General features: G+C 35.8%; 2 protein-coding genes across 4 annotated transcripts in view; one reads left to right on the forward strand and one right to left on the reverse strand.

Annotated features, from left to right (window-relative positions):
* Positions 1–6,277, forward strand: LOC21396481 (transcription factor HHO5). The gene is made up of 5 exons (XM_024163479.1): positions 1–170; positions 595–671; positions 2,553–2,686; positions 3,400–3,505; positions 5,867–6,277. The coding sequence occupies exons 1-5, from the start codon at positions 8–10 to the stop codon at positions 6,110–6,112; spliced, it is 726 nt and encodes a 241-aa protein (XP_024019247.1). The 5' UTR covers positions 1–7; the 3' UTR covers positions 6,113–6,277.
* Positions 5,007–20,188, reverse strand: part of LOC21396482 (transmembrane protein 56) — a 23,597-nt gene continuing 8,415 nt past the window's right edge. For 2 of the 3 annotated variants that reach the window (XM_024163478.1, XM_010094879.2), the window contains exons 5-9: positions 8,706–8,780; positions 8,143–8,264; positions 7,953–8,028; positions 7,768–7,827; positions 6,458–6,789 (exon numbers count right to left, since the gene is read on the reverse strand). In XM_024163478.1, the coding sequence (XP_024019246.1) occupies positions 6,661–6,789; positions 7,768–7,827; positions 7,953–8,028; positions 8,143–8,264; positions 8,706–8,780 (462 nt within the window). In that variant the 3' untranslated portion in view covers positions 6,458–6,660. Of the gene's footprint in view, positions 5,592–6,457; positions 6,790–7,767; positions 7,828–7,952; positions 8,029–8,142; positions 8,265–8,705; positions 8,781–20,188 lie in introns of those variants that run through there. The other variant, XR_002901914.1, reaches the window with a different exon arrangement.

Consider the following 20,188-nt stretch of genomic DNA (forward strand, 5'->3'; position numbering starts at 1 on the left):
TTTCATAATGTACTGTGGCTTGCATGACCAAGTGGAAACAATGGAAGACGCTCAAAACCAGAGAATCGGGGTGAGAAAATACAACAAATCTGAGTTTCCACGCCTACGATGGACTCCTGAACTTCAAGAACTCTTTGTCGATGCCGTCCGAAGCCTCGGAGGAAAAGAAAGTAAGTAGTATAATACTCAAATATTTTGTAGTAATTAGAGTACTAAAAGGGTTTCAATATTATCAAAGAGTTCAAATATGTTTTCTTTGAAAAGAAATTTTGTGTTGATCATCTGAAGCTTCCAGATAATTAAGGGAATAATTAAAAGATAATATCTGTTTTAATTTTTTTGTGGGTAATATAAAAGGAACTAATAACAGAAAATGATACAGAAATAATTGAATCTCTTCATCACAAAATATGCCATATCGAAGGATCATCAAGATGTAAGGACATGAAGATCATATCCATGTATTGGGATAAATAAAAACAGAACAAACTAATGAAAAGGAATTCGATTAATAATTATTAACTAACTTTAGGGCTTGATTGAAACGGATCTCAGCATAATCAAATTTATATGAAATTGCTTAAAATTTTGCAGAAGCAACGCCAAAGCGAATTTTGCAGACAATGAGTGTGAAGGGACTGAAGATTTCTCACATCAAAAGCCATCTACAGGTAATATGTTTGATAAATTGATCTATACGGATCAATAGTTGATTAAGATCATAAATGGCGAAATATTTGTAAAACACCAATCTGTTATTGCGTACGAACGAGCCCATGTTCATAAATCAGAAAAGGCAGCATATTCTTGATGCTAGCTTGAAAGCGTATACAAATAGTAGTGGTGTAGTTCTATATTTATGGGGTAAATATCTAGCTAGGGTATAATATTAAAAAGATTAAAGAAAACTGTGGAAACTATATAGCTTTAGATGGGCTAAATCAAAATTTACTTTTATAAAACCTTAATAAAACAATCAAAGATTTTCACTTATTGGAAAAAATTAGTTCCCATGAAGGGAAGAACGAAGTACAAATTTTATGATTTTCTTGACGTAGTGCTTTTATGCAGTACAAAATTCTAAATATTGAGAAGAAGTTTTCCCCACAACAATAATTCCAGTTCAGTAATAATATGCAGGAAAAAGAATTTTTAACAACATTAATTTTAGTATGAGCAATTAACATAGCTAACTAATAACAACATTAATGCAAAAATGCACAATAATAAGGTTATTAAGTGCGCGTTAGAAAGCATACAATATTAATTTATAACCTTCTAATTTAGCGCCGTATACAACTCGCGATATTTAGATATCAAGCAGATAAAAATCAAGTCCATATGGAGTCACATAATTCTGCTAATTAAGCATAAAAGTTCTAATGAAACTCCTATATCATTCTCATTCTTTGATCTGAGTGTCCGTGGCATATTGGTTTAGTACCAATTATTATTCCAAAAAGACTAGTTCGTAATCTAACATTTTTCAAATACGTCTCGGGCGTGCATAAGTTAGATACCTTTAGGAATTACGGCATTGTTAAAAACAAAAAAAGGTGGCTTTAGTATATTAAAGAAAGAATATTAAAAGCAATACTTTCGAGACAATAATATTTGGAATAGGAGGATGAGCCGCCAAACCTATACGGCCTAGTTATTCCCTTTTTTGCTCTTATTCTTTATTCATATAGCAATGTCATTTTGGCAGAAAGGAAATCAAAGATCAGTTAGAGCATCACAAAATGCAATACTAAAGTAATTGTCAATGGGAAATTTTGATATTAATTTGATTAAAAACAAATCATTCTCTAATAAAATATTAAATTTGACATGTGCTATATATTTGGTGTCAAATTGTAGCATATTTCAAAATTTGACATTTTGTTTAGTTAATGTGCGACTTTTTTTAATTTAATAATTACAACAATATTGTCGTTAAAAGTTTACTTAATATATAAGTTATAAAGTTTATAATCTATGATAAATGATAGATATAACATTTGAAAAAAATATTTTCCTCAAAAAAAAAAAAAAACATTTGAAATAATATTACACATTAGAGCAAAACACAGAGAGAAAGATATTTAATTATATAATTTTATATTCCAGATGGTCTAAAGAATCCCAAGTTTTTTGTAATATTAGGCTCTAATATCACTTTTTCTTGCGTGCGCTTGCGTGCGTGATAGGTATGGCCTAGTCCCTAACTAGCCCGATAATTAGTGTAGATTTAGATTAAGAAATGTTCTTCGTTAACTATTATAAGAATGCAAAAATTGTTGACTTCCTGTCCAAGTACATAATTAAACGTATTTTAAACCTTATCCATATTGATATAAGCTACCTCTTATATATAATTTTAAGTTTTAAATTTGTAGTCGTTTGGAAATTATAGCACATATTGAAGCCGATCACGAAGTTGTATCCTCTTAAAACATGAGTATGTATTAGCACAAGACTACACACAGAGTTAGAATTAATGCATTATCTTGCTGTGAATTTGAATGATTTTAAGTGCTGCATATATTTTGTTGGGAATGAATGGACGTTAGATGTATAGAAGCATGAAAGATCGTGATCAAATCGATATCTTTGTACGGACAAGGCAGTACTCGTCAATGAAGCACTTGCAGGAAATTCATGCCCAAGATCGTAGCAGAGTCTTCTCAACTTTCTTCCCTCAAAGGTGTATATGTGTGTGTGTGTGTGTGTGTGTCGACGCCATACATATAATCTCTCTGATCCTAATTTTATCAATCACAATAATATACGATATATCTCAGCCACGAACTACTGAAATCATGTGATTACGTTACGCAATATCCTATATATTACGTGACCTCATCTATATTAGGGCAAACGTATTCATGCATGCATACATAAATACATACATACATACATACATACATACATATACATATATATATATATATATATATATAACTTCTACCAGTATATTTTAATCTTTTAGACGATCGATCGAGCAGCATGCCGCATTTTTGGTTTAAATTAAAGTATATTACTACTGGCGCTTATAAATAGGGAGATTCATGATCAAAATCATGTTATAAGTACTTCATGTGGATTTTATTTATTTGTCCTCTTTCTTGTCCCTTTTATATATGTACAAATAAGCTAGAGTAGGATATACTGATCATATATTAATCTTCTAGCCATTAGCCATATATAACATTTGTACAGTACCCATAAGAGATAACTTGCTAAAATGCAGCTAGCCGTAGTTCATTCTCATGCATCATATATATGTGTGTGTGTGTATATATATATAGCACTTAAATAGGGAGTGACTACTTTAGATTCCTAAGCGGTTATTAAAGTCAAAGTTTGTATTTCTTAGTTGTTGCTTTTTTTAATGGACTGTGTATATTGCAAATGCAGGCCAGTAGGAAATGAGTGGATGGATTTTAATCATGAAATATGTTCTCAAAGAAGAGATGGACTTCGACAAACAAAAGAAGAAACTAGCGAGAACAACGCTCTTCAGGTACACATTTTTTCATACTGGAATGTCACGTATAAACATCTCACATTAATCTCACAGGACGCTAGTATTTTTTTGTCAGGCAAATGCTTTTTTTCTTAACTTAAATTTAAGAAAAACAAACTTCGTTAAGAAAAAGTAATATTTTTCAAGACAATTTTATCCTTACTATTCTCTTGAATGTAATATTGAGTTCTAAGTACAAGTCTTAGGGAATAATGCAGTGAAAACTTGTACACAAAATTTTAATCTCATGCTCTAATCCGGATTAATTTAAGTTTGCTAAACTAAAATATTTTATTCTTATATTTGTTACAATAATGCGTATTAACTGTTTTTTTTTTTTTTTTTTTCGAATTACACAATGGGGAAGTAACCATCTTCTTTTTTAGTCCTCCCGCATCCAGACGCTGGTCGGATTCAATTCCAAATACGAAAATAGCATGCTAATTAAATTAAAAGAAAGAGAAATGTTAGCATTACTCTTTTTGTTACTTTTTCATTCACTGCTTAACACATGCACTCCACTAATATAATATATTCTTATTTAAACAAAAAGTGAGATAGTAGAGTTCACGTGTCAAATAGTGAATGTATAAAGTGCCAAAAAAAGTGATAGAAACATTGATGCTAGCATTTCTCATAAATTAAACTTTGTCAAATCAACTAGCAGTTAAGCCTCATATTTATTTTTTGATAATGACATAAACCTCATTTGTGTTTAATCAAAATATAAGAATTTCATATATACCTTGTGTTTTAAAAAATATTGAGATTATGCTTTATGTTTTTATAATAAAAACAACCCTGTATTTTTCTAACCACATAAAATCCACCCCTAATCACATATTTAGTTAACATTAACTATGGAAAATGGATTTTCTCCTACGAAAAAAAATGTGCATTTCATTTTTAAAACAATAACTTTATCGTGAATTTGAATGAAATAAAAAATTGATTATTCTCAAATGTTGGAAAAAAAAATAGAGATCAGAGTTACTAATTTTAGGTTTGCTTTAAAGAACTGTCATTTCTTTTATTAATGGGTAATTGTGTCTTTTCACATAGTTAATCTTTTCCTGGATATGATACCAAGAATGAAATTTATATGATAAGAAAGAGCACATGAATGAAACACAAAATACAACCTTACATGTTCATTAAATACACGAGCGAAGGTTTTTGTCATTACTCCTTAAGTTTTTTACGTTATTAATATTCCTTAATTTTTTTTACGTTATTAACTTAAAAATACATCCATAAAGAGCATAGAACTATACACGAAGAATAGAATAATAATTTATTTCTCAATAGCGATTAATAAACAATGCATACAATCACCATTAAGAAGTATTCAAAAAAAATTTATTCAGTCCTTTTCTAAAAAAAAAAAAAAAAAAAAAGATGTCAACCTATTTCAATTCTCCTTTTTAGTTTAATTGCATTGTATACTTTTTTTTTTTTTTTTTTTTTTTTTTATAGCGTTTAGCTTTTCTTGCCACCTAAACAAGTTAAAAGACAAAGAAATGATTAATTGTCTCAATTTTCTTCTCTCCTCCTTTTCTTTAATCTCTATCCCTCTCCTAATTCTGTAAATGAACTCATGGACGACGAATTCTCTCACAAAAGATCCACACTGATATCTTGGTGGTTAGTGAGGTGCGAAGATCCACGACTACGACCTTTGCAAATGATTCGTGTTATTGGCCAGTAATGACTTTGTGATTCAGCAACAGATAAATATTGCAAAAGTCGTGACACGACCTACATTAGTGATCAGCCATAACTTTATAAGTTTGTGGCCACTCGCACTTGACCATGGGTTGACTACTCTTCATTGTGGCTAGGTTTTTTCAACCATGAATCGAGCGCTTAACACCCTGCTTGATCAGGTGCCGAGAGAACTCTTTGCCGCAAACAAGTACGCTAAACCCTATGGTCAAGTGCTCAATGCTCAATTGATCGACCGGGAGTCGAGAGCACTCATTAGTATGGTCAAAGTGCGCTCGAACCGTAATCAAGTGCTCCACTCCCCCGAGATCACCCTTTGTGGAGGTCGAAAGCCTTTCCCTCAGCCTGATTCACCTCTCTGCAATATTTAATATGTAGCTTTACATTCCAATCACCAAAAGGAAAATTTGTACATATAACGTAATTTTATTAGCCATGTTGAAATATAAGATCATTATAACGCAAAAATCATAGTAATAATTTCTATGTAATTATGTTGTTCCTGATATATTCCAAAAAAAAAAAAAAAAAAAAAAAAAAAAACAAAACTGCCGATATTTCAGTTCCAGTTTTATAGACGTGCAATTTTTACACACTGAAGATGTTCCTTTATTTTGCTTGTTGTCCCTGCAGGATACACATATTTCATTATTGAACAACCGGCCTAAGGTAAACGAAAAGTTTGGGCTGCATCAATTCTGTGCTCTCTCATTACCTTATACTCCAATAATTCCAAGAGTAGAAGAAAAAGATGTGGCGATTTGGCAGGTAGCTAATAGTCGAAGTATTTCCCATTCTAATTCCACTTGTACCTCCAGTGACATTCAAGACGTTCACTCTATCCAAGCCAACGACATAAACTTGGACCTAACCATCTGAGAAACTTTTTCCACCTCCATTAGAATTTTGAACTAGTTAGCTAAATACTATCACTATTCCTTTATATTCTATTTATTTTCCCTCTGCATGTTAATTATATAGCTAGTGATCTTATACACATATATCTATCTATCTATCTATAAATAAAGATTTATTAATTTTGGACTCTTATTGTCAAACTTTCAAGTAGACAATCAAATGTCTACTTGAGAACTTCATCAATTTGTTAGACCAATCTTTGGTGCAAGCTTTCCTTCAAGTAGTGAATAGCAACTTAAATGATAAAAGGTATTTTCATCATTTAAACACACAACATCAATACAACTACAATAATCACTACCCTGAGCATGTAATGATACATTTATATATATAAGATCAAGGGTAATTCGTAACATTCACGGATTCACCTATTATGTACATGTTAAAACAGAAAAAAGAGAGGGACACGAGAGATACCAAAAGTATCCTTCAGCAATTTTTTCTTTTTTTTTTTTTTCTCTTTGCTATGATCTTTTTGCCACTACTTGCATCACCTATAGACAAAACCTTCACTGCCTCTTCGCCAATGTCTTCATCATTCCCTTGTAAATCTTTGCAAACCACATCAAGTTCATGACAGATAACACCAGTGGCACCACGAGAACTAAAATCTGTCCAAAAGTATGCATCTGTCTAACCTGTTGTGTGAGAAGCAATAAGATGCTACTTAATGAGTAAGTAACGTAGTATTAACCAAATGAGAATAGTTTAATGCAAGAGAAAAGATAACATTTTCAACATAGCTAGTTTGTACTCAGTCGAACACAACAGAGTAGAAATTCATGATAATCTCCTCCCATATTCATTTTGAGTATTTTAGTTTTATTTTCAATTATTCCCATTCATGGCCCCCGAACTTTACACTCATTTCTTGCTTTGCCCACAATCTTTAAGAACTCCCATTTCACTATTCTAAACTTTAAACTAGTCTCACTTAATCCCCTCTTAGAATTTCTGCTAAAAGCAAACGGTACAAATACAAGAGTTTCAATGAGAAATTTAGAGATTTTCATCTCCTTGAAATAAAGAATTTCAACACCCATGGAACCCGACCCCAAGCTTTGCGAATAGTGCCAACCTACAGTTAAAATTCAAGTTTTATCATTGTTAAAGGAAAAAAAAATAGATTAGTTGTTGTTTATGGTTATTTAGCCTCTTTATTTGGGTATATTCCGTTTGTTTTTAATGGAAACTCTTATAGAAGGAATCAAATGAGACTAATTCGAAGTTTGGGGTAGTGAAGTGAGAGTTTTTTGAATTTCATAAACCTTTTTTAATTTTGTTCATTTGTTTCGTTCTGGACATTTGATTTACGTAATTAGCAGTACATTCAAAAATTTAAAGCATAACTTTTTGATTTTCCCTCAACTGCACTCTTAAATTTGCAAGTTCCTCCCCCTTTTTAGGAACTGGAAAGGGACATTTTCAGGTAGTTAGAAATAAATGTGCAAGTATGAATTCTAGTAAAATAACCAAATTCAAAAAACAGAGATTCTAACATCTGTTCACCAGCCTGAATTCTAGTGAAATAGCCAAATTCAGAAAACAGAGATTCTAACATCTGTTCACCAGCCCTGAAATTTGTCAAAGTGAACTTTTGTGAATATGGTCATTACCTGATCGTAGTGCAAGTAGACATGGTAAAACAGGTATAAGAAAAGGAGTATTCTGGCAACCTAAAAATGAAATGGAATAGGCACATCAAAGATGGACAAAATAAGAGATAAAGTAGCGTTTTCTCAAGAGAACAGAAGAAACAAAGAACGAAGTTTCCAAACAATTACGAATAGATTTGTCATACCAGCCAAGAAAGGAATATAACAACCCCATTTATGACATATGCTCGAGACCGCTTCATACCAGCTGTGTCAAGATACCTTCAAAATGGCATTGATATGTATCAAAGATTTGAAAAACATTATGTTAGTATTTTAGAGCAAATATGTTTTCCAGTATTATAAAAAAGCTCTTAGCTTACAGTAGAAAATTACCATCTCAAGTTGATCCCAGGAGTGGTTGTCTCAGATATAAGAACCATGTAGGTATAAAGTTGCCCCTCCCCTGTCAACATGGCATATGCTATAGATGCCAAAGACAAAAGATGATGAACCACCTGAAATATTAATGTTATGCCATCTAAATTCCAAAGCCCATTCACTCCATACGAGAAAATACAAATGTGAAAACAAAGAAACAGCTTCATAATAAATGGATCCAATAGAACTCCAACTCGGTTCTATTGTGTTGGGTTCAATCATAATCAATCCAATATATATATATATATATATATATATGGATGAGTTTTCCATTTTTACGTTTCTATCGGTGGTTACCACCAAATATAAAAATCTGATGACGTGACGTGATAAGAATCCAGTTCTATAAATTGTCATAAATTTTTTAGTCAACTATAAAATTTATTATAAATGTTGGATTAAATATCTTACGGCCAAAACAATGATACCCATTAATGGGTAAACATTGGAGTAACCATTAATACCACACCTATATATTTATATATATATATATATATATACACATATTATATACTTACATATTCCAATCCACCTAGATCAGGATAAAACCAGAAGATCATCCCGAGGTCAGCAATAAAGTAACCAACTGAAACCTGTCAAAGTCATAGCAAAAAGTAAAATGTAAGATTTGTTTAACATATAGCGCAGCAAAAGATAATACAGCTCATATTAACAAGTATAGAACATAGCAATAGTGGGAAAACGTGAGAAAATTGTATTGAATCTGTGTAATTTACGAGAGTCTCTGATGGATTATATATACACGGATTTCAGAGAGAAAAAATAGCAACTATCTAAAAAAGGAAACTCTATAATCGGAGATTCCTGATTTTCTATCACCCGAATCCCTAAACTCTAGGAAAAAAATATTCACACGATTCCTAGTGCCAATAGACCGCTAATCAAGGAGGAAAAAACTACATTTTTCCACACTCCTTCTCAAGCTGGTGAATAGGTATCACCCATTCCCAGCTTGGTAATAATTTCTTAGAACGTAGTACTATTGAGTCCCTTTGTATGAACACCTACTAGTTGACTCCTCATAGGAACGAATGGTGTGCCAGCAAATCAATCCGCTCACTAGTTTCTCCTTGATAAAATGCTTGTCTATCTCGATATGTTTAGTTCGGTCGTGTTGCACTAGATTATGTGCAATGCTAATTGGTGATTTATTGTCGCAATAGAATCTCATTGGCCCACTCCATTTAATCTTCAAGTCTTCCAATATAATCTTCAACCATAACAACTCACAGACACCTTGTGCCATTGCTCTAAACTCGGCTTCTGCACTTGATTGAGCTACAACATTTTGCTTCTTACTTCGCCATGTCACTAAATTGCCTCCAAGGAATGTACAATAACCTGAAGTAGACCTCCGATCCATAGGGGACCTTGTGTAATCTGCATCCGTGTAGGCTTCAAGAACAAGCTCGGAGGTTCTCTTGAACATTATCCCCTTCCCAGGATTAGCTTTCAGGTAATGAAGCACACGGTAGGCAGCTTGAAGATGATACTCCTTGGGATTATGCATGAATTGGCTGATGACGCTCACAGAGTATGCTAAGTCTAGCCGGGTGTGTGCAAAATAGATGAGTTTTCTAACTAATCTTTGATACATTTCCCTGTCTACCACTAGCCTCTCCATGTCTATGGTTCGGCTCTACAGGTGTTGCAGCTGGTTTACTTGTGAGCATTCCAGTTCTATGATATTTTTGCTGCGAAATGAAAATACCTTGTCTGAAATGAGCAACCTCAATCCCGAGAAAATATTTCAACCTCCCCAAATCCTTGATCTGGAATTCTTTGATCAAACATTGTTTCAGGACTTGCTTCTCCTTCTCGTCACTCCCAGTCACAATAATGTCCTCCACATAAACTATTAAGGCTGTGACTCCCCCTGAAGTCGAGTGCTTGATGAAAAGAGTATGATCTCTCTGACCTTGCTTGTACCCTGTAGCCAACATCACCTTGGTAAACCTCTCAAACCAGGCACGGGGTGACTGTTTCAAACCATACAAGGCCTTCCTTAACTTGCATACCTTATTTCCTTCAACTCCAGCAAACCCAGATGGGAAACTCATATAGATTTCTTCTTTCAAGTCCCCATGAAGAAAGGCGTTCTTCACATCATACCGTTGTAAATCCCAATTAAAATTGGCAGCTAATGACAACAAGATTCTCACGGTGTTCATTTTTGCAACCGGAGCGAAAGTCTCTTGATAATCAACTCCATACGTTTGAGTGTACCCTTTGGCAACTAGCCTTGCTTTGTAGCACTCCAATGATCCATTAGCCTTAAACTTCAAGGAAAAAACCCATTTGCACCCTACCTTTTGGTAGATCAACTAAATCCCACGTCCCATTTGGTAGATCATCTCAACTCTCATAGCTTTCCTCCATTCTTTCTTAGATAATGCCTCATATAAAGTGTTTGGAATAGCAATTTCTTTTAGACTCGTGAGAAAGCTCCTATGGGATGGTGAGAACTTCTTGAAAGATCTTTTGGTACTCTCGAGTTCCTTTTCTCACAGCTACGGGTAAATCTTGGTAAGTTGTTTAAGGTTCAAGGAGTTAATGTTCTATGAGTAAAGGTGGAGTAGGTTCAGATATTGTTATCTCATTCTCAAAAGTTGGGTTGGAGATTTGGACTTGTGCCGTATCAAGAGCTAGACCTTGTTTCCTTGAGTACATCCTCCCTTTCCTGAATCGTATATAATCAAGTGTCCTATTATCCTGTACAGGAGACTGACTGGAGGCATAGGTTCTGAGTTTTGATTGGACATGGGTGGTGCAGATTCAGTTTGAGAATTTGACACAGGAGGTGGAGATAGAGAATGGGACGAAGACGGTAGATCAAGTAGGAAAAAATCCTTATCTTCCAAGATAGATGACTCCCCCTGAAGATAAGGTTTAGTGAAATACGGTTTCCCTTCTGCAAATGTGACATCAGCTAAGACATAGAGCTTCCTGGTGGGAGGATGAAAATATTTGTAACCCTTTTGAGTGGATGAGTATCCTACAAAGACACAATTAATGGCTCTAGGATCTAATTTGCCCTGGGTGTTGTGATGGACATGAACAAATGAAGTGCACCCAACTATCCTAGGTGTAAGATTGTTTGTAGCACTAATGTCAGGGTAAAATTCAGAAAGAACTTCCATTGCACTTTTTGGCCCTAAACCCTTGAAGGAATTTTGTTTATGATATCGACAAAAGTAAGAACTGATTCCCCCCAATAGTGTTTTGGTACATTTTGATGAAACAAGAGTGCTCGGGTAGTGTTTAGGAGATGACAGTTTTTTCTTTCAGCTACCTCATTTTGTTGTGGGGTTGTGATGCAAGATGACTCATGAATAATTCTCTCCTTTTAGAAAAAAGGAGACAAAACTTGATTGAAGTAGTCATTTGCATTGTCAGACCTAAACTTTTTTATTTTAGTACCAAACTAATTTTGAATCATCGTATGGAAATTGATAAAGACATTACTCACATCTGATTTTTTTTTGAGCAAAAATATCCAAGGGACTCTAGTGCAATCATCAATAAAGGATACAATCCATCGTGAACTGGAAACATTTGGGATTGAAGAGGGTCCCCATATATCACTGTGAATTAAATACAAAGGAGAAGAACATCTTTTATTGCTAATGGGAAAAGATACACGAGTGTGTTTTGCATACTCACAAATATCACAATGAAATGTTATAATATCCAATCCCTTAAACAAAGGAAACATGATTTTTAAAACTGCAAAAGAAGGATATCTGAGACGAAAGTGGTGCAACCATATGACATCCTTTTTGGAAGAAGAGAAAAACAATGAGGATAAATTCTCCTAATCATACTTGGAATGTTTGGTGTCTCAAGGTAATAAAGTGCATCCTTTTCCATAGCAAGTCCAATCCTCCTCCCTGAACCCTGGTCCTGAAATTCACAATAAGAGGGATAAAACGTAACATGGCAATGTAAGTCTTTTGTAAGCTGTTGAATGGACACAAGGTTGGTGGATAATTTAGGAACATGTAGAACATTTTTAAGGACTAGACTAGGTGTGATATGGACATCCCCTAACCCGGCTACTGTGGTTGTGGTTCCATCGGCAACAGTGATTTTTCTATTACTCGGACATGGGGTGAAAGTGTTGAATTGATTTGAGGCATATGTCATGTGATCTGTGGCTCCCGAGTCTATAATCCATGAATTTCCAACCAATTTATCAGAAACATTTAGTCCAAGAGAGAATGAAAGCTTACCCGAGAGAGCTATAGAACACGCGATGGAGGAAGGTTTCTCAAGAGTTCCCAGCAGGTTCCTCAACTTCTCTATTTCTTCACTGTTAAACCCTCCATGTTCTTGTGCCCCGATCCTGGTTCACTTGTGAGGTCATATGGGCCTGACCCTGTTGTCGTTGCTGCTGCCCTCCTTTATTTTCCCACTTACGGCTGGCTGTTGAGGGTTTCCCATGTAATTTCCAGCAGCGATCACTTGTATGCCTCAGCATTCTACAGTAAGTACACCAGAGATCATTACGATTCGTTCCCTTTGACACTTCTACCTTTTCATGCTCAGCTTTTGGTGGCTGCTCCAAAGATGAGACCATGTTGTTTGTTACCAAAAGTTGCGAGTGCAGAGCAGTCAACCAGTTTAGGTTCAAGCATAACTCCTCTCCGAATCTCTTCACAGCTTGAATCAACAAAATTGTCTCATTAAGAGACGGTACCTCCACCTTGCCCAGAATCTGAATTCTCACTTGATCGAATTCAGAATTTAAACCTGCAAGAAAATCATAAACCCGATCTCTTTCTATGAATTTTTTAATTGCCCTTGCACATTCACTGCATTTCAAATCAATCACCCTATAATAATCCAGTTATTGCCACTGGTTTTGTAGGGAATTAGCATATTCAGTCACAGTTTACTCCCCTGTTTTGTGGCTGCCGTCTTGGTCTTGATTTCGTATATCAGCGCTGCATCATGGACTTTAGAATAGGTTTGATTCAGTGCATCGCAGATTGCCTTTGCGGTTGGTAGGAACATACATGTGTCACTGATTTCAGGCGTCATGGAATTCCACAACCAGGACATGATCATGGAAACCTCTTCATCCCATGCTTCAAAACCGGCCTCACCTTTCTTCGGTCCAGTCCCTAATAAATGACATAATTTTCCTTTCCCTTTTAGAAAGGTCCGAACCAATTGAGACCATTTCAAGTAGTTTCTACCTTTGAGTCGATATGTTGCTTGAATATTCTGTAATTCACTTATGGAGCGCTGAACCTATTCTTCCGCTTGTTGTTGGGCTAGTTGAACTGAAGGAGTTGAAGTGATCATTTCTGACATCCTTTAACAATTGGTTATGAAGGATCGAGAGAGAAAAGGGGAAAAAAATTGGTCAAGAAAAAACTGGTTAAACAGTTTGTCAAGAAAGGAGACTGCAATGAAGGCAAGTCAAGAAAAAAAAATGGCTATTGAATTTGTGTAATTTACAAGAGTCTTTGATGGACTATATATACACGGATTTCGGAGAGAAAAAATAGCAACTATCTAAAAAAGGAAACTCTATAATCGGAGATTCCTGATTTTCTATCACCCAAATCCCTAAACTCTAGGAAAAAATAATTCACACGATTCCTAGGCTAATAGAACACTAATCGAGGAGGAAAAAACTACATTTTTCCATACTCCCCCTCAAGCTGGTGAATTGGTATCACCCATTCCCAGCTTGGTAATAATTTCTTAGAACGTAGTTCTATTGAGTCCCTTTGTAAGAACATTTGCTAGTTGACTCCCCGTAGGAACGTATGGTGTGCAAATCAATCCACTAACTAGCTTCTCCTTGATAAAATGCTTGTCTATCTTGATATGTTTAGTTCAGTCATATTGCACTAGATTATGTGCAATGCTAATTGCTGATTTATTGTCACAATAGAATCTCATTGGCCCACTCCATTTAATCTTCAAGTCTTCCAATATAATCTTCAACCATAACAACTTACAGACACCTTGTGCCATTGCTCCAAACTCGGCTTCTGCACTTGATCGAGCTACAACATTTTGCTTCTTACTTCGCCATGTCACCAAATTGCCTCCAAGGAATGTACAATATCATGAAGTAGACCTCCGATCCATAGGGGACCCTGCGTAATCTGCATCGGTATAGGCTTCAAGAACAAGCTCATAGTTTCTCTTGAATATTATCCCGTTCCCAGGATTAGCTTTCAGGTAATGAAGCACAGGTAGGCAGCTTGAAGACGATGCTCCTTGGGAGTACGCATGAATTGGCTAATGACGCTCACAGAGTTTGCTAAGTCTAGCCGGGTGTGGGCACGATAGATGAGTTTTCCAACTAATCTTTAATACATTTCCCTATCTACTGCTTGCCTCTCCAAGTCTATGGTTCGGCTCTATAGGTGTTGCAGCTGGTCTACTTGCGAGCATTCCAGTTCTATGACATATTTTTGCTGCGAAATGAAAATACCTTGTCTGAAATGAGCAAACCTCAATCCCGAGAAAATATTTCAACCTCCCAAATTTGATCTCGAATTCTTTGATCAAACATTGTTTCAGGACTTGCTTCTCCTTCTCGTCATTCCCAATCATAATAATGTGCTCCACATAAACTATTAAGGTCGTGACTCCCCCTGAAACCGAGTGCTTGATGAAAATAGTATGATCTCCCTAACTTTGCTTGTACCCTGTAGCCAACATCACCTTCCTTGGTAAACCACCCAAACTAGGCACGGGGTGACTGTTTCAAACCATACAAGGCCTTCCTTAACTTGCACACCTTATTTCCTTCAACTCCTCCAAACCTAGATGAGATACTCATATAGATTTCTTCTTTCAAGTCTCCATGAATTCTTCACATCATATTGTTGTAAATCCTAATTAAAATTGGTAGCTAATGACAACAAGATTCTCACGGTGTTCATTTTTGCAACCGGAGCGAAAGTCTCTTGATAATCAACTCCATACGTCTGAGAGTACCCTTTGGCAACTAGCCTTGCTTTGTAGTGCTCCAATGATCCATCAGCCTTAAACTTCAAGGAAAAAACCCATTTGCACCCTACTGCCTTCTTTTCCTTTGGTAGATCACCTAACTCCCACATCCCATTTTTCTCCAATGCATCCATCTCAACTCTCATAGCTTTCCTCCATTCTTCCTTAGATAATGCCTCAGATAAGTGTTTGGAATAGCAATTTCATTTAGACTCGTGAGAAAGCTCCTATGGGATGGTGAGAACTTCTTGAAAGATGCATAATGAGATAGAGGGTATAATGATCCTTTGGTACTCTCGAGTTCCTTTTCTCACAGCTATGGGTAAATCTTAAACAGGTTCAGGGAGTTGATGTTCTATGAGTAGAGGTGGAGTAGGTTCAGATATTGTTACCTCATTTTCAGAAGTCGGGTTGGAGATTTGGACTTGTGTCGTATCAAGAGCTAGACCTTGTTTCCTTGAGTACATCCTCCCATTCCCGAATCGTATATAATCAAGAGTCCTATTATCCCGTACAGGAGACTGACTGGAGACATAGGTTTTGAGTTTTGATTGGACATGGGTGGTACATATTCAGTTTGAGAATTTGACACAAGAGAGTTTAACACAGGAAGTGGAGACAGAGAATGGGACGAAGACGGTAGATCAAGTAGTAAAAAAGCCTTCTCTTCCATTATAGATGACTCCCCCTGAAGATAAGGTTTAGTGAAATATGGTTTCCCTTCTGCAAATGTGACATCAACTGAGACATAGAGCTTCCTGGTGAGAGGATGAAAACATTTGTAACCCTTTTTGAGTGGATGAGTATCCTACAAAGACATAATTAATGGCTCTAGGATCTGATTTGCCCGGGGTGTTATGATGGACATGAACAAATGAAATGCACCCAAATATCCTAGGTGTAAGATTGTTTGTAGCACTAATGTTGGGGTAGAATTCAGAAAGAACTTCCATTGGACTTTTTGACCCTAAAACCCTTGAAGGAGTTCTGTTTATGATATAGACAGAAATAAGAACTGCTTCTCCCCAATAGTGTTTTGGTACATTTTGATGAAACAAGAGTGCTTGGGTAGGGATTAGGAGATGAAAGTTTTTTCTTTCAGCTACCCCATTTTGTTGTGAGGTTGTGATGCAAGATGACTCATGAATAATTCCCTCCTTTTAGAAAAAAAGGCGACAAAACTTGATTGACGTAGTCCTTTGCATTATCAGACCTAAACTTTTTTCATTTTAGTACCAAACTGATTTTGAATCATCATATGGAAATTGGGAAAGACTTTACTCACATCTGATTTGTTTTTTAGCAAAAATATCCAGGAGACTCTAGTGCAATCATCAATAAAGGATACAAACCATTGTGAACTAGAAACATTTGGGATTGGTGAGGGTCTGCATATATCACTGTGAATTAAATACAAAGGAGAAGAACATCTTTTATTGCTAATGGGAAAAGATAGACGAGTGTGATTTGCATACTCACAAATATCACAATAAAATGTTCTAATATCTAATCCCTTAAACAAAGAAGGAAACATGATTTTTAAAACTGCAAAAGAAGGATGTCTGAGACGAAAGTGAAGCAACCATATGACATCCTTTTTGGAAGAAGAGAAAAACGAAGAGGATAAATTCGTCCTGATCATACTTGGAAAGTGTTGAAATCTTACCTTAGTTCAGATTTCTAGGGCTGCATCATTCTATATTAGGATAGTTGAATATTTGTATTATTTTACCTAATTTCCTATTTATTCTCTTTCCTTATTTAGGTTAGATTATTTCCCTTATTTTTGTTTACCTTTTATTTTGTTCACATGGTTTGCATACTACAATCGTGTCCTATATATATGTGGCTGTAATTTTCATTCATTCAATAAGAGAAAATCATAGAGCATACTCTCTCTCAATAATTTCCATGGTATCAGAGCCTATCTCTGAAAAACCCTAATCCCTTCTTCATGACCAAATACGGCATGGCTACTGAGAGACAAAGCTCTACATCCAAAGTAACCTCCATTCCAGAAACTGTTGCACCAGCTTCGAGCAGCCATGGAGGTCCGGACACTCGTTCTCTTCTTATCACCGGCCACAAACTCAATGGCCAGAACTATCTCCAATGGCCTCAGTCGGTTATGATGTTCATGTAACGCCCTCCAGAATTAAACATGTTTAATTATGTTAAATTGTGAGTTATTAGTGTACCTAATTTGATTTTCACAATTAATCAAGGTACTTTAAATTATTTTCAGTACTTATAATTTCACCCCAAAAATTTTTGAAAATACACTTAAATTTTAATGCATTTTCATTTTTCCCATTTTTTCTTTTTTTCTCCTTTTCTTTTTTTTTTTCCTTTTTCTTTTTTCTTTTTTTTCCTTTCCCTTCCCATGCAGCCCAACCCCCCCTCTCTCTCTCTTTCTTTTTCTTTTTCTTCTTTCCTCTCTGGTTCTCCCACGCCACCACCAGCCACCTCCCTCTCTCTCTCTTTTTCCACCGCCGGCCACCTCCTCCGGGCTCTCTCTCTCTCCCACCGGCCTCTCTCTCTCTCGGCAGTTTGGCCAAGAGAAAAAAAAAACGAAATGAGAGAAACCGAGGGAAACGAAGCTCCATCAACTAATTTGAGGTAAAACCCCTTGAAACCCACTCTTTGATTCGAATTTTAAGCTTGAGGAAGTTTGGTTTTTGTTAGAGATTTGAATAATTTTGAGTTAGGGTTTGGATTTAAAAAATTGTTGTTAGAATTGAATGAAATTTGGGAGTTTTCAGTTATTGGACTTGTTGAATTGATTAGAAATTGGTTTTGATAGATTCTGGAGAATTTATTTTGAAATTGAACTTGACTTGCAGGTTTGGCATTTTTTCTATTTATGCCGGCATGCTGCCGAAATTTCTTTAAAAAAACTTGTTTTAAACTGAAATTAAATAGGAAACCAAACCTATGAATTGGATTTAAATCTTTAAAGAACCCCCAAACTGATTATAAAACCGTTTGTGAAACTTAGATTTGAGTCAAGGCACACTAATAGGAAACAATTAAACATGATTGAGTTTAATTCGTTTTAGGAATATGAAATACTTCCTAAGATATTGCTTTTGTCATAAAGCTAGTGGAGAAGATCGAGTATCAAAGCTTTAAGGAAAGCGGAGATTAAGGTGACGAGAAGTTAGCTAGAGGTTTGACATCCGAGGGGTAGGATATTCCTAATCCCTTTCTTTGTTAGCCTGTTTTCAAAGAGTTTCGGCCTTGTAAATATTTTAAAGAAATGACATGTTTGCGAAAGAAAAACCTTTTGACACCATAGCTTGATTTTAACTATTGGAATTATAATGAACTATTTCAGAAAGTTTAATGAATGATTTCTTAAGACAAGAGATCTTGCGAATTGGTAAGTCCGCTGATGGCCTAGATAGGATATGGAGATCGTATCCTTAGGGGCAGAATCCGAAACCCGAACGGGCCACTACGGTGGTGATAAGGCCTTGCTTTGGTCGTAAGTAATTTAATTACTTAAATTACTTGCTGGTGCCTGAAATATGGAATTTCAGTTTATTTACCTTTCAAAAAAAGGTTGATTGGTTCCGATTGATTATTTCGGGCTTGACTCGCTCATTTTATTCACTTATTTATTTATTCAGTTTTATAAATCTTATCCCACTGGGCCTTTCGCTCATTTTCTTTGTGTTTCAAATATATTTAACCCCACCCAGGCGACGCTAGAAGTAGCGCGAAATAGGTGAGGAATCCCATTCTAGAAGAAAGGAAGCGGTGAAGTATTCTCTATCTTTATCAGATTCATTAAGGCATGTATTAACTATGGATTGTAAGACCTTAATCATAACTAGACTGTTGGTTGATGTCAGTTACTTACTTTTCTGTATTTATTTATGTATACACAAATTATAACCCTGTGGACGCCGGAGGCTGACTTTGAATGTTGATCTTGACAGTGATTGCGTTTTGTAAAGTCCGCCTCACTTTTTGTTCAAAACTCGATTTCCTTAAAATAGCGGGGTTTGTTTGGGAATATCTGAGTAATTGGGACTTGAAATCAAATTTTGCACTGTTATTTTGTTAATTACTTTCTTAAATAGGTTTAAGTTTCTAAACAAACCTGCACGTCACTAACCCCTGTTTGGGGGCGTGACAGTTTATCTATGGGAGAGGCAAAGACGAATATCTCACTGGAGAAGTCACTATTCTAGAAAAGAATGATCCCAAATACAGGCAATGGAAAACCGAGAACTATATGGTAATGTCATGGTTAGTTAACTCGATGAACAATGAGATAGGAGAGAATTTTCTCATACGGAACCGCACAAGAAATCTGGAATGTTGTTAGGGAGATATTCAAGTTCTGAGAATACTTCAGAAACTTTTTGAAATCGAGGCCAAGTTACACGATCTTCGCCAAGGAAACCTCACGGTTACTTAGTATTTTAATACTCACTCGTTATTGGCAACATCTTGATGTATTCGAAGTCCACACATGGAAGTGCCCTGATGACACAGCCTTCTACCGGAAAATTGTGGAGCAGAAACAGACATTCAAGTTCCTTCTCGGCCTCAACAAAAATTTAGATGAAGTTAGAGGAAGAGTAATGGGGACCAAACCTTTACCTAGCATTCGTGAAGCCTTCTCAGAAGTTCGACGTGAAGAAAGCGGAAAAAATGTAATGATGGGTCCTCAGGAATCTGCTCCTACACTTGAAGGATCTGCCCTTGCTGCACGAGGACCACCAACAAACAACACTTTTGACAACCGACAGAGAGGAAGACCGTGGTGTGACCACTGCCGCAAACCAGGACATCTTAGAGAAAATTGCTGAAAAATTCATGGCAAACCCGCTGATTGGAAACCCTCTCGATCAACAAATGACAAGGAAAATCGTGCCTATGTTGCTGCCTCCAAAGAGGATAGTCCAGCCACAATTGAGACAAGTCCTTTCACCAAAGAACAACTCGAAGTCCTACAAAAATTTTTCAGCCAGAACAATCAGCCTCAGAC

This window comes from Morus notabilis, unplaced genomic scaffold (genome assembly GCF_000414095.1).
Source record: "Morus notabilis unplaced genomic scaffold, ASM41409v2 Scaffold275, whole genome shotgun sequence".
Classification (NCBI taxonomy): Eukaryota; Viridiplantae; Streptophyta; class Magnoliopsida; order Rosales; family Moraceae; genus Morus; species Morus notabilis.